Below are 21,602 nucleotides of genomic sequence, written 5' to 3' on the forward strand. Positions count from 1 at the left end.
ATTGAATGCGAAACAAAGGTACAACCATACATAAAATGCAGTCGAAAACTCACTCAAACAAAAGCTGAATTGTTTTTATTGTTTCAAAGATTTAACTCACATTTTTGATAAGAAATCCTTAAAATGTCTTAAATTTATATGACAATTGATAATTTGTCCCGTTGAGGTAAATCACAATGACAATGGACTCTTTACAAAGGCAAATTGATGTACCATATACATATATTTTTAAAAGCAACGTGTGTTTTTTGCCACTTTTTGCCCAGCGTGTCGCAATGTTTTTCGCCTAACTTTTGCCTTATATCAGCTGAGACCCGTTATTTGTTTGTTTGTTTCTTCGTGTTGACGGTACCGAAGTGTCCTTGGCATAATGCCCTCAAGGGATTGCGGGTGAAAAACGATTGAGATCCCATTCAATCATTCCGTATATAAGCTGTAAACGTTTACAACTTTTATTTCATATTCCACAGATCACTGGAATTGGAAGAATCCGTATAGAACCGACAGTGAAACTGAACAAGATTCATAGCACGTGCTTCATAATTTCAACGCGTTGACCTTCTTCGCTGTTCCGATCTTGTTGCTCGGACGACAGCGGACGGCCGAGGCCCAAATTTGTATTATTCATGAGCTTGCATTTAGCCCGGGTGCATTTCAAATGAGTTCGACCGGCTGGCACAGTAGACCGTAACTCTCTAAGAAGTCAATCACTTGCAGCCAAGGAGGCCCTGTGAATCTCAGCGCCACACTGAATTGGAATGGCTCAACTTACAGCAAGAGTGCTTCCTCGTACCTCGACTGGGACATTCAAGTGGGACCACCGTAGGCACCGCCAGATTGTTGTGGCTTAAACTTTGGGGTAAACAATCGCATTGCGGTTGAAAAACAGCCTGTAACGTTTTTAACTCTTGCCTCGGGTGACAGTTAAATTATTTCTGACGAGTTTAATAGCCGGACGAGACTGGCTGTCTTCTTCCACTGACAAAACGGTTTCATTTTCCAAGAATTGGTGTTAGTTGAGTGGCGGGCTGTTTAGAAATTATTGACCAAATCATCCAATGCTAGCGAGTTTGTGAAAATGTTTACTGGGGTTATGGCGTCGACGACAGTGATTATTGTGTTCCTTATTATGATGAATTCGTTAGCTCTGGCGGAGAAGAAACGAGAGTACAAGCTAGGCCTTCTGATACCGTACACAACGGTGCTTCCACACCTTGAGAACGATTACAACAAGGGGGAATCGTTTGCGGCCGCTATGACAATTGCCTTGGAAAAAATCAACGCAGATCCGACGCTTTTGCCCGATTATAATCTGACGTTTGTGTGGAAGAACACAAAATGCGACGAGCTGATCGCTGTTCGCGAACAGCTAAATCAAATTAATACCGGGGTACGGGCGTTCATAGGCCCTGGTTGTAATTGTCAGACGGCAGCAAGGAACGCAGCGGCTTTCAACATGACCATGATTTCATACGTGAGTATACAAACCTTTTATGCTGTTTAATATCGGCTTCATTACGCTTTATGATTTTGTTTTTGTGTGTGATAGCCTTGTCTTGAATAGCTTCAACTGTCAGCCAGGCAAGGTGAAATCAGTAGTGAATAGTACAGGCCTTCTCTTGACAGTAAACAATTATTTATTTGAAAGTCTTCCGAGCTACTGATTTCATTTCGCCAGCTGGTTTGGACGCGCTTTGAGACGTTCATATTCAAAAAGCACTAATTGCTCAGTTTTTGTTTCGCCACGGCTTCCTCAATATTTCATGTACTTTTTACTTTCGATTTGTTTTTAGTGCGTTGTGAACTTCCTCAATGTCGATCTCAAGCTTATTTGAATGGACCAGATACTCGGAATATATTCGTACATTCGATCAGTAGTAATAAGTTAAGATATGCGTATACATTAAAAGAGTTAACTAAACTTCGGCTAGCAGAAAAGCCGGAAAATTAACGCTAATCATTTTTGATTTGAGATATTTTCGATTTCTATCGTTTTGAACCTGCGGTGATAGTGTTCTAGAACGCAATTAGCGTATACTTTACCAAAATTAATACTATTCGAACAACCGATCGGCTGGAAGGAAATGTATGTTGTCATTTGCGCAATATGTATATTACGTACTTTGTCTTTAACAATAAGGTTTTAAAAGGGTTTCCATCTGTCAATATTAGTTACGCACTAGATTTTGTCTTATTTTGATCCACAGCCGATTCGTCTAAGGCCTAATAGGATCCTATTGAAAATGATGATGATAAATAAATAGGTTTCACGTTATGAAAGGTTTTTGATTAGTTGGAAACTCTTTTAGTTATATTTTTACCCCAGAAAATAATTTACTAGGCCGCTGTTAAAATATTGCTCTCCTACTCAGATTTTTGTGTTTTACCCACATCTCTAAATTTTTTCAATGTAATCTTATTATTTGGTATTTTGTTTAGTGGTATGAATGAAGACCACTAAACAATCTGACAAACAAACAAACAAACAAACAAGCAAACAAGGAAACAGGAAAATGGAAAACGGAAAGATGGACAAATCTTGATCTGTTATCGTGATTCAAGTCTGTTATTGATATCTGAAATAAAACACGCTTGATTATGCTGCATATAATTATAATTTCCAAAATTGAATTCAAACTACTCAGATCATTCTTGGCAATCTCTCATTGACATTGAAATCTTTACAAATGGTCAGGCTTGAACATTCTGTGCTTTATCTGTTTGAGAGGAAATCATATTCTTTTGTTATGGCTCACTCTCTGTTCTTTATTGTTGATCAGATAAATTACACCATATTGCTTGGGGGATATTGTCGTTACTATTTAGTAATCTGGTATTTATGACTCCTTGTGTTTTCAATATCAACACAAATTAGCTTATAATCTGTCACTTTGTGATAACTCCACTTGAAGCAAAATTTTTAATATCCACTTGACTGAGGAAAATTTGAGGTGTTCATGATAAGTGGTGCCCTTATAGGATGCCAAGTTCAAATGAATTTTGTATATCCTGTCTTTGATTAATTATCGCCAAAACTGAGATTTATTGCATATTTAAATTTCTCATCATCAAACTATTCAAAGCTGTAAGAATATCCAATTCTATTTTGAAAAGTGTAGAAAAATAAATACACTGCAGTGATTGTTGCATAATAGCTTTTAATTTAAGGGTCACACTTTAGGATTTCATTGACTGGCTTAATAGTTAGAATGTTAGAATTACCTTGAACAAGATACCAAACAGCACCACAGGAAAGTCCTGCTCAGTAGCTTTAATTTGAAAGATCACACTTAAATAGGATTTCCTCCACAGACTCAAAACTTAAAACCACCTTGTACAGCGTAATAAACAGCACCACAGGAAGGTACTGCTCAGTAGCTTTCATTAATTTTGAAATTTTCAAAATTTCAAAGGTGGATTTCATCCACAGACTCATAAAGTTAGAACCACCTTGTACATCATAAAAACAACACCACAGGAGAATTACTTAATAGCTTTCATTTGAATGGACACTCTCTAATTTAGAATTGTGTCCACAGGGTCAAAAGTTGTAAACAACATGTGCAACACAGTAGAAAGCACTGCAGGAAATTAATGTTCAATAGCTTTCATTTTAATGGTCACACTTTAATTTAGAATTTTGTCCACAGGCTCAAAAGTTGTAAACCCAATAAACAGCACCACAGGAAAGTAATGTTCAGTAGCTTTCATTTGTCATGAATAAATGCATTTTTAGGACTTCCTCCACAGACTGAAAAAGTAGAAGCACCTTTAACCATCTACATGTAATAAACAGCACCGTACTGCTTGAATAGTCTTTCTTTAGGAAATGGGCCATTAGCACAAACTATATTTTGAACAACTTGTATGGCATATTAAATGTACCATAGGAAACTATTCTGAAATCTTTGATTAGAATGGACGCACTTTTAGAATATTTCATTCAGAAATTTGGAAAAGAAAAGAAAGTTGGTGTGATAAACAGCATCATAACAATTTAAGTAATGGTCATGCAATAGAATGGCCACACCAGGGGGGGCTAGCAGCGAGGCCTGGAACCGAGTTTGTATGATCGCCCCAGTTAAGAAATTTGGCCGAGCGAGACTAAGTACCTTTTTTTTGGTAAACAAACATGGCGGCGATTTTACGTGAAGGCGCGTCTGTGCGGATTCGCAAACAATTGGGCTATTCGACGTCCAAACATCACAGGAAAGTTTCGGTCTCTCTTTTACCTGAAGTTTGGTCATCAAGAGGGATCACGGATGCAAATTCTGCAGCGAAAAACTAAAATACTGTAACCAACGACTAGCTGACCCACATAGTTCACAGGGCTAGACCAGTAAGACTTCTTCCGTTCCACTTTATCGTTACCTTCCCTATAGATTTTTTCATTTAAGTACACTGTAGAATCTCCTCCCTTTACAGCAGCTACCCACTGGGAGTCAACAAACTGTGGATGTTCTGGTGATCTAATTCTCTGTTTTGCTTAAGTTAAAATGTTACTGTCATACTCTCAACAACAGATTTTTCTTCTCTAATCTCTTCTAAATGGTGAGCAGTTGAGAGGTGATGTTAGCGGCATTTTGCTCTTCAACTTTGCCAAGTGAGCCACAAATATTGACTTTTGAATTCATTATGTATGCTTGGTAATAAATCTCATCATTTTAAAGAGGTGAAGTTATCTTTCATTAATTTAGATTTTGTCTGTCATACCTCTCGGGTGAGAATTGGAACATAAAAGAGGCAGGGCACAGCAATACTCCAGCCAGTCATTACACTGTGCAAGTGTGTGAAAACGTGCAGTAATTGCATAATTTAAAATATGCTAATTACACTTGACTATGTTACACAATATGTACCAATTAAACAGTATTGCAATATGTTACAGTTCTGATGTATATTGTCATGTTTTGATGACATAATTATACTGCAGAGTACTGTGGTCAGCTGGGTTAATCCTCGAGTTGCTAGAAACACTTCAGTAATCAAGGGGTGATAATTTAGATTGTCTTCTTTGAAATGGCTGCTCAATACATAGAGAAACCATGGTTGATTTACCGTCCCAGGATCTATTTGGTACTGTATCTCCCTTGCAGTTGGGTTTTAGGGTGTATTCCCAGTAGCCCCATTTTGCCATCCACCAATAGGGGGAAAACCACCATACCGATACAGGTGTTCATGGTCATCTGTATTGTAAAGGGTGACAGGTAATACAATAATGTTTACATGTACCTTCCAAGGTTTCTGCACATGCATGTGGTTTCTGCAAGATCTCAGTGTACCAGTACATTGTTCACCCGGTGCTACAGAATTCAACGTCCCAATTTTTTGCACGAGAGAATAAGGACCTGAATGTCTTTTCACGTAAGTTAATCTCCCCATACAGACAAGAGACAAACACCCTTGCAACCGCTCATACAAACATGGTAGCTCTATTCACAATAATGTTGAGCAATCTTCTTCTGAGATCTTTATCAGCTATCCTTTCCAGTTGCAAAATTTTCTTATCTAAAAATTTCTTTTAAAAGGACTCTAGCCGTTTTCCTAGTGTATGCATTTAAACAATTTGTGCATTAAAATTAAACTTACAGGAATAACTGTCGTCACGCAACATTTAAACAGAGGGAGAATTCCATAAAATAAACACGCTGTTTCATTCGTAACGACGCTTTCAACAGTTGATACGCATAAAATGTGGGACAAATACTTTTAATAAGCTTACATTAAAGTTCCAAGCCGATCTTGAGAAATAAGCTTACATTCTGGGCTTTCGCGATGACGGTCGTGAAACACTGTGTGGCTTCTAGTTTCTTCAGAACTGAACAACAATCGAAATTGAACTCTACTATTTTGTCGACGTACAATATCTTCCTGAGACGATGAAAACCATAATCGTTTGCTACACTACAAATCATATTCTTCACCACATACACTCGCTGAAAACTTAACATGTCGCTCGCAATTTCATTGCTGACGACTCTACTAACCTAAAACAAAGCTGGCACCTCATTCCAGCGGTCTTGATTAATCGCAGTGTTCAAACTTCGTACTACCGCAAAATAACATGCTAACAGTAAAGTAACAATGACTTAATACGAATGCGTTTTCCACCGTCGAGTCGCCACAGACAAAATAGCATGAATCCTTCGCATTTCGCGCATGCTCGTTACGGTTTTCGAATGATTGACAGATTTCTTTACTGGGGCGATCATCACTTTCCGAAAAGCGGCAAGATCAAAGACAGCTGCCAGCCCCCCCTGGGCCACACAAAAGACTTTAGAATTTTAATAACAGACTTGTACTGCATAACGAAAGGTAGTGCAAGGAAACGCTGTTCAATTAATTATATTGAAGAATATATTTTTTACCTGCACTTGCTAGGGACATTCTTGCCTATGTTACATACCATTCACGGCTTACATCGGGTACTCTTGTTGCAGACAATGCTGACAAGGTAGATTCCTAGATGGCAATACGTTAAAATATTATTTACGTTGCAATATTATATAACAATGTTTAATTTTATAACGATCACATAGTACTTTGTATAATTTAGAACTGAAGACAATACTACAGTGAACATACATATGTTACATAACTATTAATGCCATACATATACATGTACATACATGTGTATGTCCTTTACCATACACAAATTAGATGGGTTGGCTGACTGTGAAATCTCAAAAAGGCAGTGTCACCTATTTTTTGGGTCACTTTGAATAGCCAAAAAAACATATTTGAATTGATGGAATGGTCAAGATAATGATTCAGTTGTGTTAGCAATAACCCTACTAGTACACAAAAACTAGTGTTAATTATCTGACTGTAGATGGCTATATGTAGGATGGAAATGGATTGCAACTTGACAAAATTGGCCACTTTTTTCAAGTTCTTCCAGTGTGTTGTAGAGAAGTCACTAAAAACACATTATAGTTTGTTCTTTCTCGGAGGAATCCAGTATTTCTCCACATTGTTTTAAGGACAATTTCATGCAGAAAAAAGGTTATAGTATTAGGAAGTAAGTAAGTAAGAGACTTTATTTAAAGAGGGTAACAATACATGTGACAGCCTATGCCGATAACCCTGTGGCCTGTGGTTATTTGTCAAAAATTTGAGCTGTTTTTACAAAAACACTGCAAAATCACCGTGACAGTGTAAACTGGAGTACAGGTATAAGTAAATAAATAAATAAATAGTAAATGTTATTTAACCAGGATGACCTCTTCAGCATAAAATGCTGATACTAATAAGGGCCCTGCAAAAAAGAAAAGAACCTAAAAAGCCTAAATACAGCCACTAACTTTAAAAGTAATTAAAAAGCTTGTGATCTATAGAATTCTAAAATACGAGTTTTAAGAAAGTACAAATCTACCCTCAACTCCCGAGAGGAATGCAGCAAATTCATGAACCTTTTGTTTTAATGACTATTTTTTGGTACATCTGGAGAGACTCTTTGTTCTGTGACACTTGCTCGTTAGATCGTTTTATCTGTACTTTATTTTATTCATATTTGTATTTTATACTTCTCAAACATTTCACATACTTTGACCCATTCCTACACTTCTCACTCATTTTACTTTACATTAATTTGTATATAAGTTCTACACAGAATATTTTTCTTACCCCTGATGATGCCATTGATCAGCGAAAGCTTGGATTTTTAACCGTTCATTTAACAGTAGTTAAAGGCCTCATTTGAACTTCAATATTGTTATTTTCAAAATGCTACTGAGGGAAAACATACAAAGATACATGTTCTTTGCTTAGCTAATGAGTGATGTAAGATCATGGCAGTGCTTTTCAATCTGTGATGATTGTGAAATAACGATCGTGTAATTCTATATCTGTATTGTATCTCTATCCCACTTCTGACACCATGATGAATGACCGAGCTCAGACCAATGTGCTTTTTAACAACTGAAGTTTATTACAAAAAAAGGGCATACACAAGCTGGTGCAAAACCATGACGTAATCTAAGCAAAGCCTATCGTAACAGTTTACATGTACATCTGTATTCATGTTGACAGCTTTTAGTAGATTTATCCAAATTTGCCAGTTGGAGTGCTTTGGATATGCCCATAAGCAATATTGAGCCATTGACCTTTGGAAAGAATAATTGTCATCAACTTTTTTTACTATCTTTGCAAGAAGCTTAATATTGAAGAATAAAGGTTTATTGTCAACATATAGATGCTGATAGTTCCCCCCTTTTGTTTTGTAAATGGGAGCTAGACCAGGCAGTTAAGCAATCACAGTAGCATCTGGGAATTTAATGGTCAGAAGTTTCTTGGCTAAAATATCATAACAATATTAGTAATGATAAATAATTATGACAATAATAGTTTAATTAATACAAGAAAACAAATTATAATAAAGGTACATGTATAAACTATTTACATTCAAGCAATTTACATGTATAATCAGAATCATGTAAAACACATAACCAGTCATACATGTATACTAACATATTTTAATTATTAACTTAGACTGCTCCACAAAGTATAAATAATAGATAAAAATAAATTAAATTAATAAAAGTAAATTAACACATTCAAATCAAAGTTGTGACTCTTAAGTTCATTGGTGAACTTTAAATTGGCTTTGGAAAAGTATTCTTTTCATGCAAACTATTATCAGTTAACAAGCGATGGACACAGAATATTTCCTGAGCAAATAATCTGCGCTTAACCTGGGATTTTAAGGTTAATAATTAAAGGAAATGTAACATGCTAGGCTAGGCAGGGTTTTTTGTAATTGGGTTGCGTGCAACTTTTATATTCAGATGTAGTTTCCTCTAATATGTTAGTGCATGATGTTTGACAACTAAGGGAAGCCATTAGACCATGATAAGAGTGAAGGAAAATACATCTGTTAAAGTCTGGAAAATGAAACCTGAGTTGTTTCTGTAATGGAAACGTATTCCATCAGTGTTGTGAATAAGTGTAATTGCTTTTCATGAACACTTTACATTAAAAATTTGGGAGAGTTCAAATTGTGCTTCTTTATTCGTGTACACCTTCTACTGGAATTAAAAACTAAAAAACAGCAGAGTAAGTTAAGGGTGTCTGCTTAATTAAAGTGCTACTCAGCCCTCCAAAATATTTTCAAATTACCGTGATCATTTGTGTGAAAAGTTGTCACTGTTTCTAATTCTAACAGAACTCAACGGATCATGTATCTTTTAGGGTGCCTCAATCAACATCCGTCGATATGTCAGTTGTTACTTGATACTCGACCGACATGTGATAACTGCCAGCCCACCAATATAGACCATTGACTGTCAATAAATGAAAATCCACCAATCGATACATTACCGATATTTCACCGACACTTGATCAACTTATTGTGGTCAGCTGACCGATATGTTGATTGACATAATTATACCTATCGATACGTGGGTCATTACTCCATTGATACTCAACCAACACGCGACCAATGTGCCGTGAGAATTGACTGCTAGCTTACTAATATAGACCATCAAGTTCAACCGTCAATCAATAATTCCTGTGGAAAAATTTGGTGACACTGATGTGGGTAATTTTTTGGTGGATTGTCATTAATGGATGGTCGATAGTTGGTACATGTATCTGTTACCTAGAGGTTGACTCTTGCTTTAGGCTCGATTTCCGCCATCTCCCGGGTCCGGTCTGTGATCATCCCCGAAGAGAGTCTTTTCGGGGGGATGAGTGCGGGCTCATTTTCCCGAACAGCGGCTGGTAATCAAGCCTACTCTTGCTTGAGTATCAGTCAATAGTCACATGCACATGGCGTGTCAATCGAGTTACTAATGACCAACATATTGATTGCTTGTCGGTTGAGGGTTGATTGAGTAGTGATGTTCATTAGATGTTCATTGATTGAAAGTGGGTAGCGTCAGTAGGCTAGTGGTTGACTCACGCTCGACTATTGACTGACAGTTGGAATGGACTGACAGTTGACTGATATGCCACTGGTAATTGACCAATAAGCTACCGATGATATCATGGTTGATACATCAGCTGACATTGGTGGATATGCCACCATTGGTGGGCTAGCTGTCGACTCTCGGTCAATAGCTGAGTGGCATATTGGTCGAGTGTGGATTGAGTAATAACTGACATATCAACCAATGTATTGGTCAACATGTGAGTTGAGGCACCCCATAAGATACATGATCCAAATCAACAAAGTAATTTGCATTTCCAGACTAGGGTTCATAACCATGGAGTAACTAGTACATGTAAGCCGTGGCAATTTGTTGATCAAAACTTTCTTTCAACACAACTGTCCAGTAGGCCTTACCAGAATGTAGAAGAAAATGTTCCAATTTTTTAATCTTATAGATGTGCAGTGCTGCTGAATTGTCTGACAAAAAGAAGTTTCCCACATTTGGTCGGACATTTGCTGTGGACTCGCAAGTTGGACCAAGCCTTATTAGCCTTCTGAAATATACATACAACTGGACTATTGTTGCAGTCATTTGCCAGAATGCCACCAAATGGACAACTTTGAATGATCACTTGATGGAAGAGTTTGAGACCAATGGTATTACTGTGTCAAGAGAACATGTAGTTGTCAATCCAGCAATTTACAACAAATACATAAGACACTCAGAAGAATTTAGAGAAGCTCTGAGGGACATAAAACTGAAAGCACGAAGTAAGTTGTGTTTTGTGTACAATGTAGATCACTTGCGTTAAGCCATTATAAATTTGTTTTATGCATCTTTAAGTTTCTCACATGATAACCAGGTTGCTTAGCATTTATCCAAAATTTTCGGGAATTTTTGTTCGGAGTTTCCGTTTGGTAAGAATGTCATGGGTTGTTTACCATTTACCCAAAATTTCCAGATTGTCACGCAGCGCTTCACTGGCATGGCCAAGAGAGGCAAAAGGCCTGAAACTACATTGTACATGTATATGTACCCTGTAACTTATGAAACATGTGAAACATGTAAATGGAACACAAATTTCCATATTTTGGAATGTCCCAGCTGGGAACACAGGATTATATACATGTACATTTACCTTTTCAGAATTTCCATTTGTCCTGGGAATAATAGGAGTTCATTAATTACATCCCAACTGGAATTTTCCGGAATTTTTGGTAAATGGTAAACAAGCCAGCCTCTGCCGTGACAAAAAAGGGCTTACCCGTACTTGGAGCAAATTTGATTTTAAGGCAAAATAGTCATTTACCCCCCTCTTCCCAAAAACCCTTCAATAATATTGTTCTTTGATTTGAAAAGTTTCAAGGTGCATGTACGCTTGTAGTTGAAATATTATTTTCAAAGGTAATTTATTAATCCCTAACAGTAATCAGCATCAAATTTCTCCTTGAACATGTAACATCAATGCATATTCAACCTCTGAAGTCATGAGAATTAAAGTGATACTATGACAAAATTCAGGTCTTTCTAATCTAAGCCATTTTAAAACATAAACAAGTAGTCTGTACGAGAAGAAGAATGCTGTTTACTATTTTCAAATATCTCTTTTTGTTCCAGAGATATTCAAGTTTTTAAAATATGCAAATTAGCGAAGTGATGACCTCATAAACTCAACCGAATTTTGATCAAATATTATGATAAAAGATATCTCAGCCAATTTGTATCAGAAATACTTGATGCTTGGCAGTGACATTGTTTTAGGTGCGCTCCACAATATGAGCTTATCAGTTTTGTTACCATGGCAACATACTGGGTCCCACTCCTCCCTGATACTCAAGGCTTTGCTGGCCACCTTTGGCGTTCTATTTTGATATTTGACAATGGTGCCTCATCTGCGTGATCCAGCGAGTGTGTAAATATGTTAGGTCGAGTTCGTGGCCTTGTTAAATGTTTTTTAAGCTGAAAATCACTAAAATATTGAAATCAGGTTGGAGGGGACTGGAAAAGAGTGAGTTGCCATAGGGACCAATTTTTTTATAGCCGTAGGTGTATTGCATCTAGAACTATTAGCCTGCCAGGTTTCAATGGTCTCTGCTTTAAAATGACCGAGATAGCTCTATTTATATACTTGATGTTATATTGAGTTGAGAATATGACGTCATCAGTCCTCTCATTTACATATTTTACACATTTTTCAAACTTAAATATCTCTGGAACCAATGCAGATATTTAGAAATGGTAAACGGCGTTTTTAATCTTTCCTAGAATTCTATGTGATAAACCTTAAAATTCAAGAGGTAAAAATTTGATCATAGTAGCACTTTATTTCAATAACTTCTCCCCAGTACTTTTATAAGAAAAGTATGGGAACAGGATACTGTAGGAGAATATTTTGTTCTTTGATACCAGGGGTTAAAGGGTTAAGAATTTCATCGATCGACCGGTTTGTTGTTCCTTTTTTTCAGTTGTCCTAGTTATTGGCAGTTATGAAATTGGTCTAGAGACTCTGTATCTTGCCAAGCAGGAAGGAATGATCAATGGGGATTTTGTATTCATTCTATTTGAGCTGAACCAAGCAACTGTGGACAGAAAGTCTAAATTTTCTTTTCTGTGGTTTTTCAATTACCACATTCGTCCGGAACACAGGTTTGTAACAAATTTCAAGTTCTACGAAATAAGTTCAAGTTCTACTGGCTAATAGTGGTAAGGGCCCCAGACTTGTTATCCAGAGGGTACGGGTTCAAGTCACACTCTGACCATTTGAATTTGTTTCATGGGAGCCCTGTTTTCAAATCCAAGGCTACGCTTTGTAAATAGTTTGTATATTTATTTCACTGATTTACAGTGTCATCAATTAGCAATGCAGTGCTAAATACCTCGACACGTAAATAAAGTCATTTATTTATTTATCTTCCATGTATTAGCTGTTGCATGTTGATAGTGTTGCACTGTACATGTATTTGATTGAAGTGTTGTACCTTTACATTGTTGTACTGTATAGTTGTAGTGTTGTACTGTCGTAGTGTGATACAATACGTGTAGTTTGTTGTACGGTAACTGTTGTAATATTGTATGGTCATGGTGTAATGAAGTCATACTGGAGCACAGTCAGTTATGACTTGTTGTAGTGTTGTCCAATCATACTGTTGCATGGTCATAGTGTTATGTGGTCATTTAAGTATTACAAGTTCACTTGCAGTGACTATGATTTTAGTGTCGTGTGGTGTGATTGTATTTCTGCATGGGCTATTGTACAATTTATAATCATAAGTTTGTGCAACAGCCCGTACAGATCATGATGTAACATTGCGGCAGAACTGTGGCTTTGCAGCGCTTACCACAACTCCTCCAATTTGAAAACACAGTCAGACACAATAGTGAAATACATCTACTTTATAATTTCCTCATCATCACTGCTTGATCAAACATACCTATAAATGTAGGTACTGGTAATAAGATTAAATGATAAGATTAAATGATTAGTTATCACCGATCAAAAATTTCTTGCTCAGTGTTTGAACATTAAATTCTCTCAACTTGTATGATAAGAACGATGTGGAAAACAGTGGGAAGAATATGCATGTTGATATTTAGAGATAAAAGGATTAAGATATGGTTGCCTTTAATAGGAATTTGCTCTGCCCTATTCTTCTAGAAACGTAACCGAAGTACAAACCAGTGTGAAAGAAGCGATGAAAGCTGCTCTAATATTGGCTGTGAAGAATCCAAGGGGCACAAGCTACCAAAATTTTCTCACTGAGGTCAAGCTTAAAACTTCACAAAGCCCTTTTAACAGCTTACGTTATAACAAGTCATGGGGACTTATTGTAAGTATACTGTACTAATGTCTTGTTTGCAAATCTCCTATTAATATCATTATTATTATTAAAACTGTATTAAGCACTGCAAAGGAACAAGAGTAATAAATTATTTTTTTATTATTGAATTATGATTGTGATTACTATTATTATTATTATTATATTAAATCTTTGCTCTAAATCAGGGGTACATCTAAAATTGTATCAGTAATGTACAGTTGCGAGTTAAATCTGCAAGAATACTTTGCACAAAAAGGACACTTGGATTTGTCAGCAAAATTAATTATAGGGAAAAAGAACAGTAGTTGAAGAACAAGAAATTAGCTTATTTTTTTTAAGAAGAAACAAAGGCTTGAGAAACTAATTTATTTGTGGCTTGAGTCAAGTGGTGGTTCCCCTTCCAGTAGGTCACTTTCACTTTGAGGAAAAGTAAATTATAAGCTTACATTACTTGTTGTTTTATCCTTTTGCTTAAAAAGTTAAATATAAAAGTTAACTAAGTTTCCACATGATAACCAGTCTCTGTGCCATTAATTTAATAGAACTTGGGGCCTCGACAGGCAGGATACTGTGATTGTGTATTCCACAGCAAAAAACATTTGACAACTTATAGTGCTTGACAGAGCATTTCCATGCGCTATAATGGCCAAAATGATCAATAAAATTTGTTTTTGTGTATGAGAGTTTGGTAACTAGCACTCCTGCACACGTCAAACAACTCTTGCAGGACTGGAAAGTCCTTGAAAATGGTAGGAGGTCCTGGTAAATCCTGGAAATCTGTAAACTCAGGTAATAAATTTTTCTTGAAAGACACTGAGGAGCAGCCAGATGGGAGGATCCAACAATTTAAAAATGCTTAATGTCCATTTTGGTTCCTGGAAAAAATGTTCTGAGGCCTGCAGATGTCCTGGTACGAACCCTGAGGGAGTGGTGAGAGATGGCGGGATTTGCAGGCTACCACTCAGTTGACTAATCAGCAAGTTTAAATTCATTTTTTTTTTTTGGCAGCCTCCTATATATGGAGCTTACCTGTATAATGCTGTTTATCAATTTGGAGTGGCCTTGAACATGTCCATTGCCAAACTTGGCCCTGCAGAACGGAACAGGACTCCTTCAGGAGAGGAAATATTTTCACATCTTCGCGACTATGACTTTGACAGTGAGTACTGATGTGGTAGTTTCCCCAGGGTGGGGATAGGGGGTGGGGGTGTGGTACTTGATAATTAATTTTCATCTGCTCTGCCTGGAACCTCGACCCCTCAACCTTTTCAACAGTATATCCTGTAATATGAAAAACTGTACATGTACCTTGATCTTTCTTGAATCTCAAGGATTACCTTGATTGTAAAGTCTCATTTCTTCTGCGAGCAACTGTAATTGTTGGACCATAATTTCTTCCATATATTTCTGCTCAATTTCAGCTACCCTTTTCAAATACTTGGATTAATAGCTACTAACTGTTTTGGTTCATGTGGTCTAATTTTGCCACCCATTAAGGACGGTGCCTACTATTGTTACTGGGCATACCTTCTGTGCATCTTGAGATACTCGGGTTTCCCATGGGCTTAAACTATACAGAGAAAGCAGAATTTAGCAAGTACTTTTGGTATCCCAAAAGAAAATTGGGGGTAACCATGGATCTTTCAGAGACAATTAAGCTTCAATTTAGGAAAAACTGCCATACATTGCTTTTTATTTTGGCGCTTTTTAGAAATATTGTTGCTTAATTATCTCGGAAAAATGCACAGTTACCCCCAATTTTCTTTTTGGATTCTAATAGCCCTTGTTAAGGGCTTTTCCCACATAGTCATAAACCACACAAAAATACTTCTGTATTAGTAGGCACCGTCCTTTAAATACTTGAAGTTCAAAGTTTACTACAAAAGCTTTTGCATGCTATGCGTCTGAAAAAGGTGGCCTCTTCATATAGGTCACCTTATGGTGTACCCCCTGACAGTTTTTGTCCTTTTTTACAAAATGGGGTTGGAGGGGAGGGGAGGGGAGGAGGGCAAGTGGTGTGAGATAGGGGTTGGGAACTGGCAGAGAAAGTGGGAGGAAACAGAGGGTAGAATGGAATTTAATTATTGTTAGAAGAGAGGAAACACGTGAAAAAAAAGTGTAATGGCACATGATACTTTGAGCTGCATGTAGTTAGTAGAAGAGCAAAGGGGTAAGAGATGCCAAGTTAGAGGTGGGATGTTAAGTAAAGAGCATCTTCAGAAAATCCCGTTCTTGTCTTTCTGATGCATTGTGTACTTCCAGATAATACATTGTACATGTATCTGTATTGATTCCTCTCCCCCCTCTGCCCCCCCCCCCCCCCCCTTACAAGAAGGAATTGGAAATTCCAGCAGGGTGGGAGTCTTTAGAGGCCACAAAATTTAAAGCAAAGTATGAAGCTAAATTTGGAATTGCCAGAGGGGTGGGGAAGGGGGGTCTTAGAGAAAAACCCTCTCTTGGTGGAAGTATGGATATTTCCTGGAACTGCACATTTTAACAACAACAGTGTTAGGAATTTTTGTGGCCTGCAGTAGCAGAGCATGTGAACTGGAGCTGGAAAGTTAATATGTTGTCCTTGAATAGTGGTTGTGCACCACGATAGACAGTTGATGATGACAAGATGATCAATGTTGTACAGGTATTCAGGGGTACAGAATCCATCTGGATAGCAATGGGGATGCTGAATTCAATCTGACTTTGCTGGATATTAGACCAACCCCCCTTGACAAGCGATCGTCTCATAGTAAGTTCATTAAATTTTAGAAACAACTAAATAAAATATAAGGGAACCACTCTGTGGCATATCCACAGTGGCTCTTTAGCCACTGTTTCTTGTTGTGGATTGCGGTAGGAAAACCAGACTTTTTGCACTTGTCTTGTAGCTAACAAACTGTGTTCTTGTACAGCAACAACAATTTACATGTATTTGTACCCTTGCCTTGACTACAGTATTTTTTTTTTAAAGTGACTAATTTAATTTAAGTTATACATGTAGTACTAGCTGCCTGGAATAACCATAGGGGTTAGCAGAGCCAGGCAGTCAAATTTCCTTAGTATTTATTTAAGGTACATGTAATAAGGTAGAGGACAGCAAGATGGCACAAACTCACACAACAAACACACACACTCAAAAGCAGAAGAAATGGAATTTTAAATAAAATTGTATGAATGAGAAATACAATAACTAGAATTAATAAGTAATTCTAGTTATTGTTTTTTTGTTCATACAATATTTAAAATTCCATTTTTATTGTTTTATGAAGACGTTTCGAGAATTAATTTTATGATACATTAATACATATTACAAGGTTTGCATACTACAGGTATTAATAACTATGAACAACTATTTGTAAATAAGTAATATTGAAGTAAAATCTGCAATAAAGTTCTAACCAAAGGTGCTTAATAATGCTGGGCTAAAAACCTAACAAAATAAAATCCAAACAGTATTAAAGTAGTGATCAAGCCAAGGGGTATTTTACCTTGCAAAAAATTGTTTGGCTGGTATTGAAGTGATCACAAGCTGGTCATGCACAGTGTGTTCTGAGACTTGATCAAGATGTCACATAATTATCCAGCTTGTCTGCAACACCTTTAAACGCTATGATCTAATGAGTGCACAACTTTGTTCTTTATTGATATTATTAATATCACTTATACTGCTGAAAATACGGCAAATTTCAACACAGACAATATCATTGATGACTTTATTTAAGTGCAGTGAAACATTTAACAGAAGAACATTTTTTGCAGAGTTTGTCGTTTTTCCCCCACAAATTAACCCTTTATTCCCTGAATTGATTTACTGTTATAGTTACTTTTTTTTTTCATTTTTATAGCATTAGTAGAAGTAGCAGACTTCCAGATAACTTACGGCAATGCCTCCAGCAATACCTCTGGTCTCAAGAAGGGTTTTCCTCGTCTTGTGTTCCGTGAAAATATGACTAAGATTTGGGTTGGGGGAAGAACAAAGCCTCCCAAAGATCGTCCGGACTGCGGCTTCAATAACGAACTCTGCCCTCCTCCTACAAAGAAACCATCAGGTAAGTTAATTAATTATTGTTACAGCCTCTTTAGGTTGATCAACCGCCATTTTATCCTTATGTTGTCAAGATATTGTGAAACAGAAAGGTTTTTCTATTCCTTAGTTGTTTCATTCTGAGTATTCAACAATGCCATTAATATTTTCGTCCACACAATTTCTTCTTCATCACCCAAAAAACAACTGAGAAATAGAGAAATCGTGAGACTAGCATTCCTGTATTGATGACGTTACAGCCCACCGATCTCCAGTCTCCTGTCTTGCCCCGTATTGTGCCCAACCGGAAGTGAAATTTGACATAGGTCCCAGAGGCGGGGAAGAAAAATTGATAAGGAATTTTTTTTTCAATTTTCATTTGTGAATGACATGAAAATTTGGTCAAGCTTATAAAGAAAATTCTGTCATATACACTTAAATTGTCCAGTTCTTCTTTTTCTATACATTGTACATCCTTTTCCCAGTGGTTAAAGTAATACTGGTTCTTCTCGGGCGGCAAATTTGTCATATTATTCTTGTTTTTCTTTTCCAGACAATAAAAAGGAAATAATTGCTGGAGTTTCCTGTGGACTTGGTTTTCTTGCTCTTCTACTTGTAATCAATTTGGTCAGGTAGATAGATTTTGTGTCACTTTTTATTCACACTTGTGGTAGTTATACATGTATTACATAATTGCTCGAATGCTGTTTCACGTTCTGCCTTGCAAGGTGAAGCTTTCTTGCTTACAGTTCTTTAAGGCTCTCGCAAGAAGGCTATCTTGTCTCTCGAGACAAGAGTCGCTATCTCGAGGGGAGGAACTTGTCTCTCAAGACTAGACGAGCATCGCGAATCTTGTCTCGTGAGAGGGTGGTATCTTACTTTTAAGCGGTACTGTACAGTTAAGCTAAAACTAATTCAGCTAATATAATCTCTGTGGCGTAGTGGATTAGTACATGTAACTTAAATGTTTACCATGCCATTCACTTGGTTTTGTTTGTCAGACTATCCATTTGTTTCTCTTTGTTGTCTTATTACCAAACTGAAGGAAAAGTAAAGAAAACACTGACTTAATTTACGTTCCACTGCTTAATTGGCAAGCTTAATTTGTAACTGGAACCTTGAAGGTGGACATGACTATTCATTTGCAAGTCAGCAAAATCAAACTGAGAGTTTTAATTGGAGGACTGATCTGTGAAGATATGCACTGTACACATTAATTACAACCTGCATTTACAAACTGGGAAAGCCAACTGTTGCTTACACTGGTCAGGTCGTATTTGCGTCTGTTTAGTTTCAATAGAAGTCAGCACTGTTCTTGTCTTTAACTGCAAAGCAAAGTCAATGTTTTCCCCTTGTTCTTAATTTTCAGGCAATATAGGTTAGAAAGAGAACTGAAGAACAGGCTATGGAAAATTGACTACAATCAATTAGGCTTTGAGCGCAGAAACTCAAACACATCCTTAGCCAGTACCATTGTTGTAAGTACAGACCCAACGAGAACATTGAAGCAGAATACTTTAAACACTGTCTCCTGTAATCCAGAGCCATCTGACAATTTAGAATAGAAAATGAACAAAATGAGACGGAGGATGGTTATCATTGTTTTAAAGCTACTACTATCAAAGAACAAATTCTCCTATCTTGGCCCCATGCTTTTCTTATAAAAGTAATGTGGAGAAGTTGTTAATATCAAGAAAATTCACCTCGGGTGATCATTTCCTTAATTCTCATGACCTCAGGGGTTGAATAAGCATTGATATTACAAGGAGAAATTTGATGCTGATCACTGTTAGGTATTTAAGGTTAAAGACATATTAATTGTGTAACGGCTAATACAGACTGATCTGTGCAGATGTTTTAACTGAAAATTCAAGTTGCAGAAAATTTTAGGAGATAGAATTTTATTCGCCGAATTTATTAGCATTTGTTGGTTTTTACCAAAATGGTAGCTGACCTTTTTTCTTGTTGTTAACGACATATTTGCCCTTCAAAAACGAAAGGAATTAGTTTTCCAGTGTTACGAAATTTTGAGCTTATATTTTGCCGTAGAGAACTGCAGGGTTTCTTTATGATTAAATCCGAATTGCTGAGGCAATTAAGGCCTTCCAAACAGATATCCACTGAAATAAAGAGTTGGGTGCCGCTGAATAATATTATTTTAGTGTCACATCACCGTCTAACGAGACAATTTGCGATGAAATCACCAGTATCACAAGTTTGAAAACAAGTGTGATTTGTTGAAACCCATTGTATTAAAATGTGCTATGTTTGGGATCAAAACAGTTTTGGTGAAATAGACTTTGGTTAAGAATTTGGTGGTTTATGTCCACGTCTCCTGGAGTTTCATTTTAAAGGGTTTGGACTAGGGGGAAAGTGGTTTTAACAGAGGGGCAAAAATGGCTTTTAATTGACTTCTAGCTTGAAAGAAGTGCGGCTAAATTAAACACATTTAGTACCTTCTTCATTTGGTTACAGTGCATAATTACCTGATTAAACTCATTTTGCAATTCATTTTGATCACGCAGAAAGACACGAACGAAGAGAGTTTTCCACTGATGCGGGAAGAGACCAGCGATGGCAAAGTTACTATTGCTGGTCATTACAAGGTAATAACCTGAGTTTATTTTTGTAGACCAGGAAATGTCCCCAGTAACATCGTAACAGTGGCAGACGGCATTCCCTGCCACTTATCGGCATTCAGATCCTAGCAGTATGCAGGATGTTTGTCCATGAACCTAGTTTAATGCAGGCCTTAGCTCCCACGAGTCTCCTATAGCTCAGTGGTAGAGTATCCTAGCTAGGGTCTGTAGGGTTTGGGCTCAAAACATAACATCACATTTCTTTCACAACACTCCTTTATGTTAGTCTAAAGGGTGCGTTTCTTTAGGAAATCCGAATCCGGATTTTTGAATCTTAAAACTGATTTTGCATTATTAAGATCAATGATCCAAGATCACTCGGATCATGGTGTATCAAAGGAACCGAAAAATACTTGCCCAGAGTGGATTCGTCGGTTCCTTTGACACACCATGATCCGAGTGATCTTGGATCATTGATCTTGGTAAAGAAACGCAAAATCCGTTTTAGGATTCAAAAATCCGGATTCGATTTTCCCAAAGAAACGCACCCTAATTTCCAGAAAATTAGACTTCTTATGCAGGTTTAAAACCGCTTGTGATATCTTGATTACTTCCTTAATAATAATTTTCTTATGCATCAAGCCAGGCCGACCATGTACACGTGCTTGGATAGATTATCGGTAGTGACGATGATCGTGGCCATGGTGGTGATCACAAAGATGGCAGTGATGAGTTAAAGTGCCTTCTCGTCAGCTTGTTGTTAGTGCCCCCGATATTGAAAATTTAATTTAATTTAGTATGGAAAAAACGTGGCAAGACTGAAGATCACCCCTGATAGTTTTCGTAGTAAGGGAACATTATGCACCATTTCAGATGTTGTCAAAGATTATTGTATGTACAAATTGAATAGATCATTCCAGACAACAGTGACACTTTTTACAACTAGGAATTACTACGAGCTCAGTTATTTGCTTGAGACAGAGATAAATCATTAACACGCGATTCAAATAAAAAAGACACTCGTTCTTTCAGCCTTTATTGTATTGTAGTTTCCAGATTCTGACGAATGTTCAATTTTCCACCACCTAGGGAAATATGGTGACCATAGCCAAACTTCCGAAGGGACAAATAGATTTGACGAGAAAAGTTCTGTTGGAGCTGAAACAGGTATTTTTTTTCCTAGGTACTAAGATTTGTGTAAGGAAATTTACGGTAAAACTTGGGATCATTCATAACGAATGAATTTGTATTGTTTACTATTCAACTGGCCCCAGTTGTTCAAAGAGCGGATAACTTTATCACTGGATAGGTCGCT

General features: G+C 37.0%; 1 protein-coding gene across 2 annotated transcripts in view; it reads left to right on the forward strand.

Annotated features, from left to right (window-relative positions):
* The window catches only part of LOC146458541 (atrial natriuretic peptide receptor 1-like), a 51,135-nt gene that overhangs the window by 18,425 nt on the left and 11,108 nt on the right, over positions 1-21,602 (forward strand). For both annotated transcript variants that reach the window (XM_085091022.1, XM_085091021.1), the window contains exons 2-12: positions 471-1,474; positions 10,327-10,642; positions 12,338-12,518; positions 13,528-13,699; positions 14,699-14,849; positions 16,329-16,433; positions 17,530-17,733; positions 18,262-18,340; positions 19,078-19,186; positions 20,234-20,314; positions 21,377-21,454. In XM_085091022.1, the coding sequence (XP_084947148.1) occupies positions 1,079-1,474; positions 10,327-10,642; positions 12,338-12,518; positions 13,528-13,699; positions 14,699-14,849; positions 16,329-16,433; positions 17,530-17,733; positions 18,262-18,340; positions 19,078-19,186; positions 20,234-20,314; positions 21,377-21,454 (1,872 nt within the window). In that variant the 5' untranslated portion in view covers positions 471-1,078. The remainder of the gene's footprint in view (positions 1-470; positions 1,475-10,326; positions 10,643-12,337; positions 12,519-13,527; positions 13,700-14,698; positions 14,850-16,328; positions 16,434-17,529; positions 17,734-18,261; positions 18,341-19,077; positions 19,187-20,233; positions 20,315-21,376; positions 21,455-21,602) is intronic.

This window comes from Pavona decussata, unplaced genomic scaffold, assembly GCF_977016875.1.
Source record: "Pavona decussata unplaced genomic scaffold, jaPavDecu1.1 SCAFFOLD_233, whole genome shotgun sequence".
Lineage (NCBI taxonomy): Eukaryota > Metazoa > Cnidaria > Anthozoa > Scleractinia > Agariciidae > Pavona > Pavona decussata.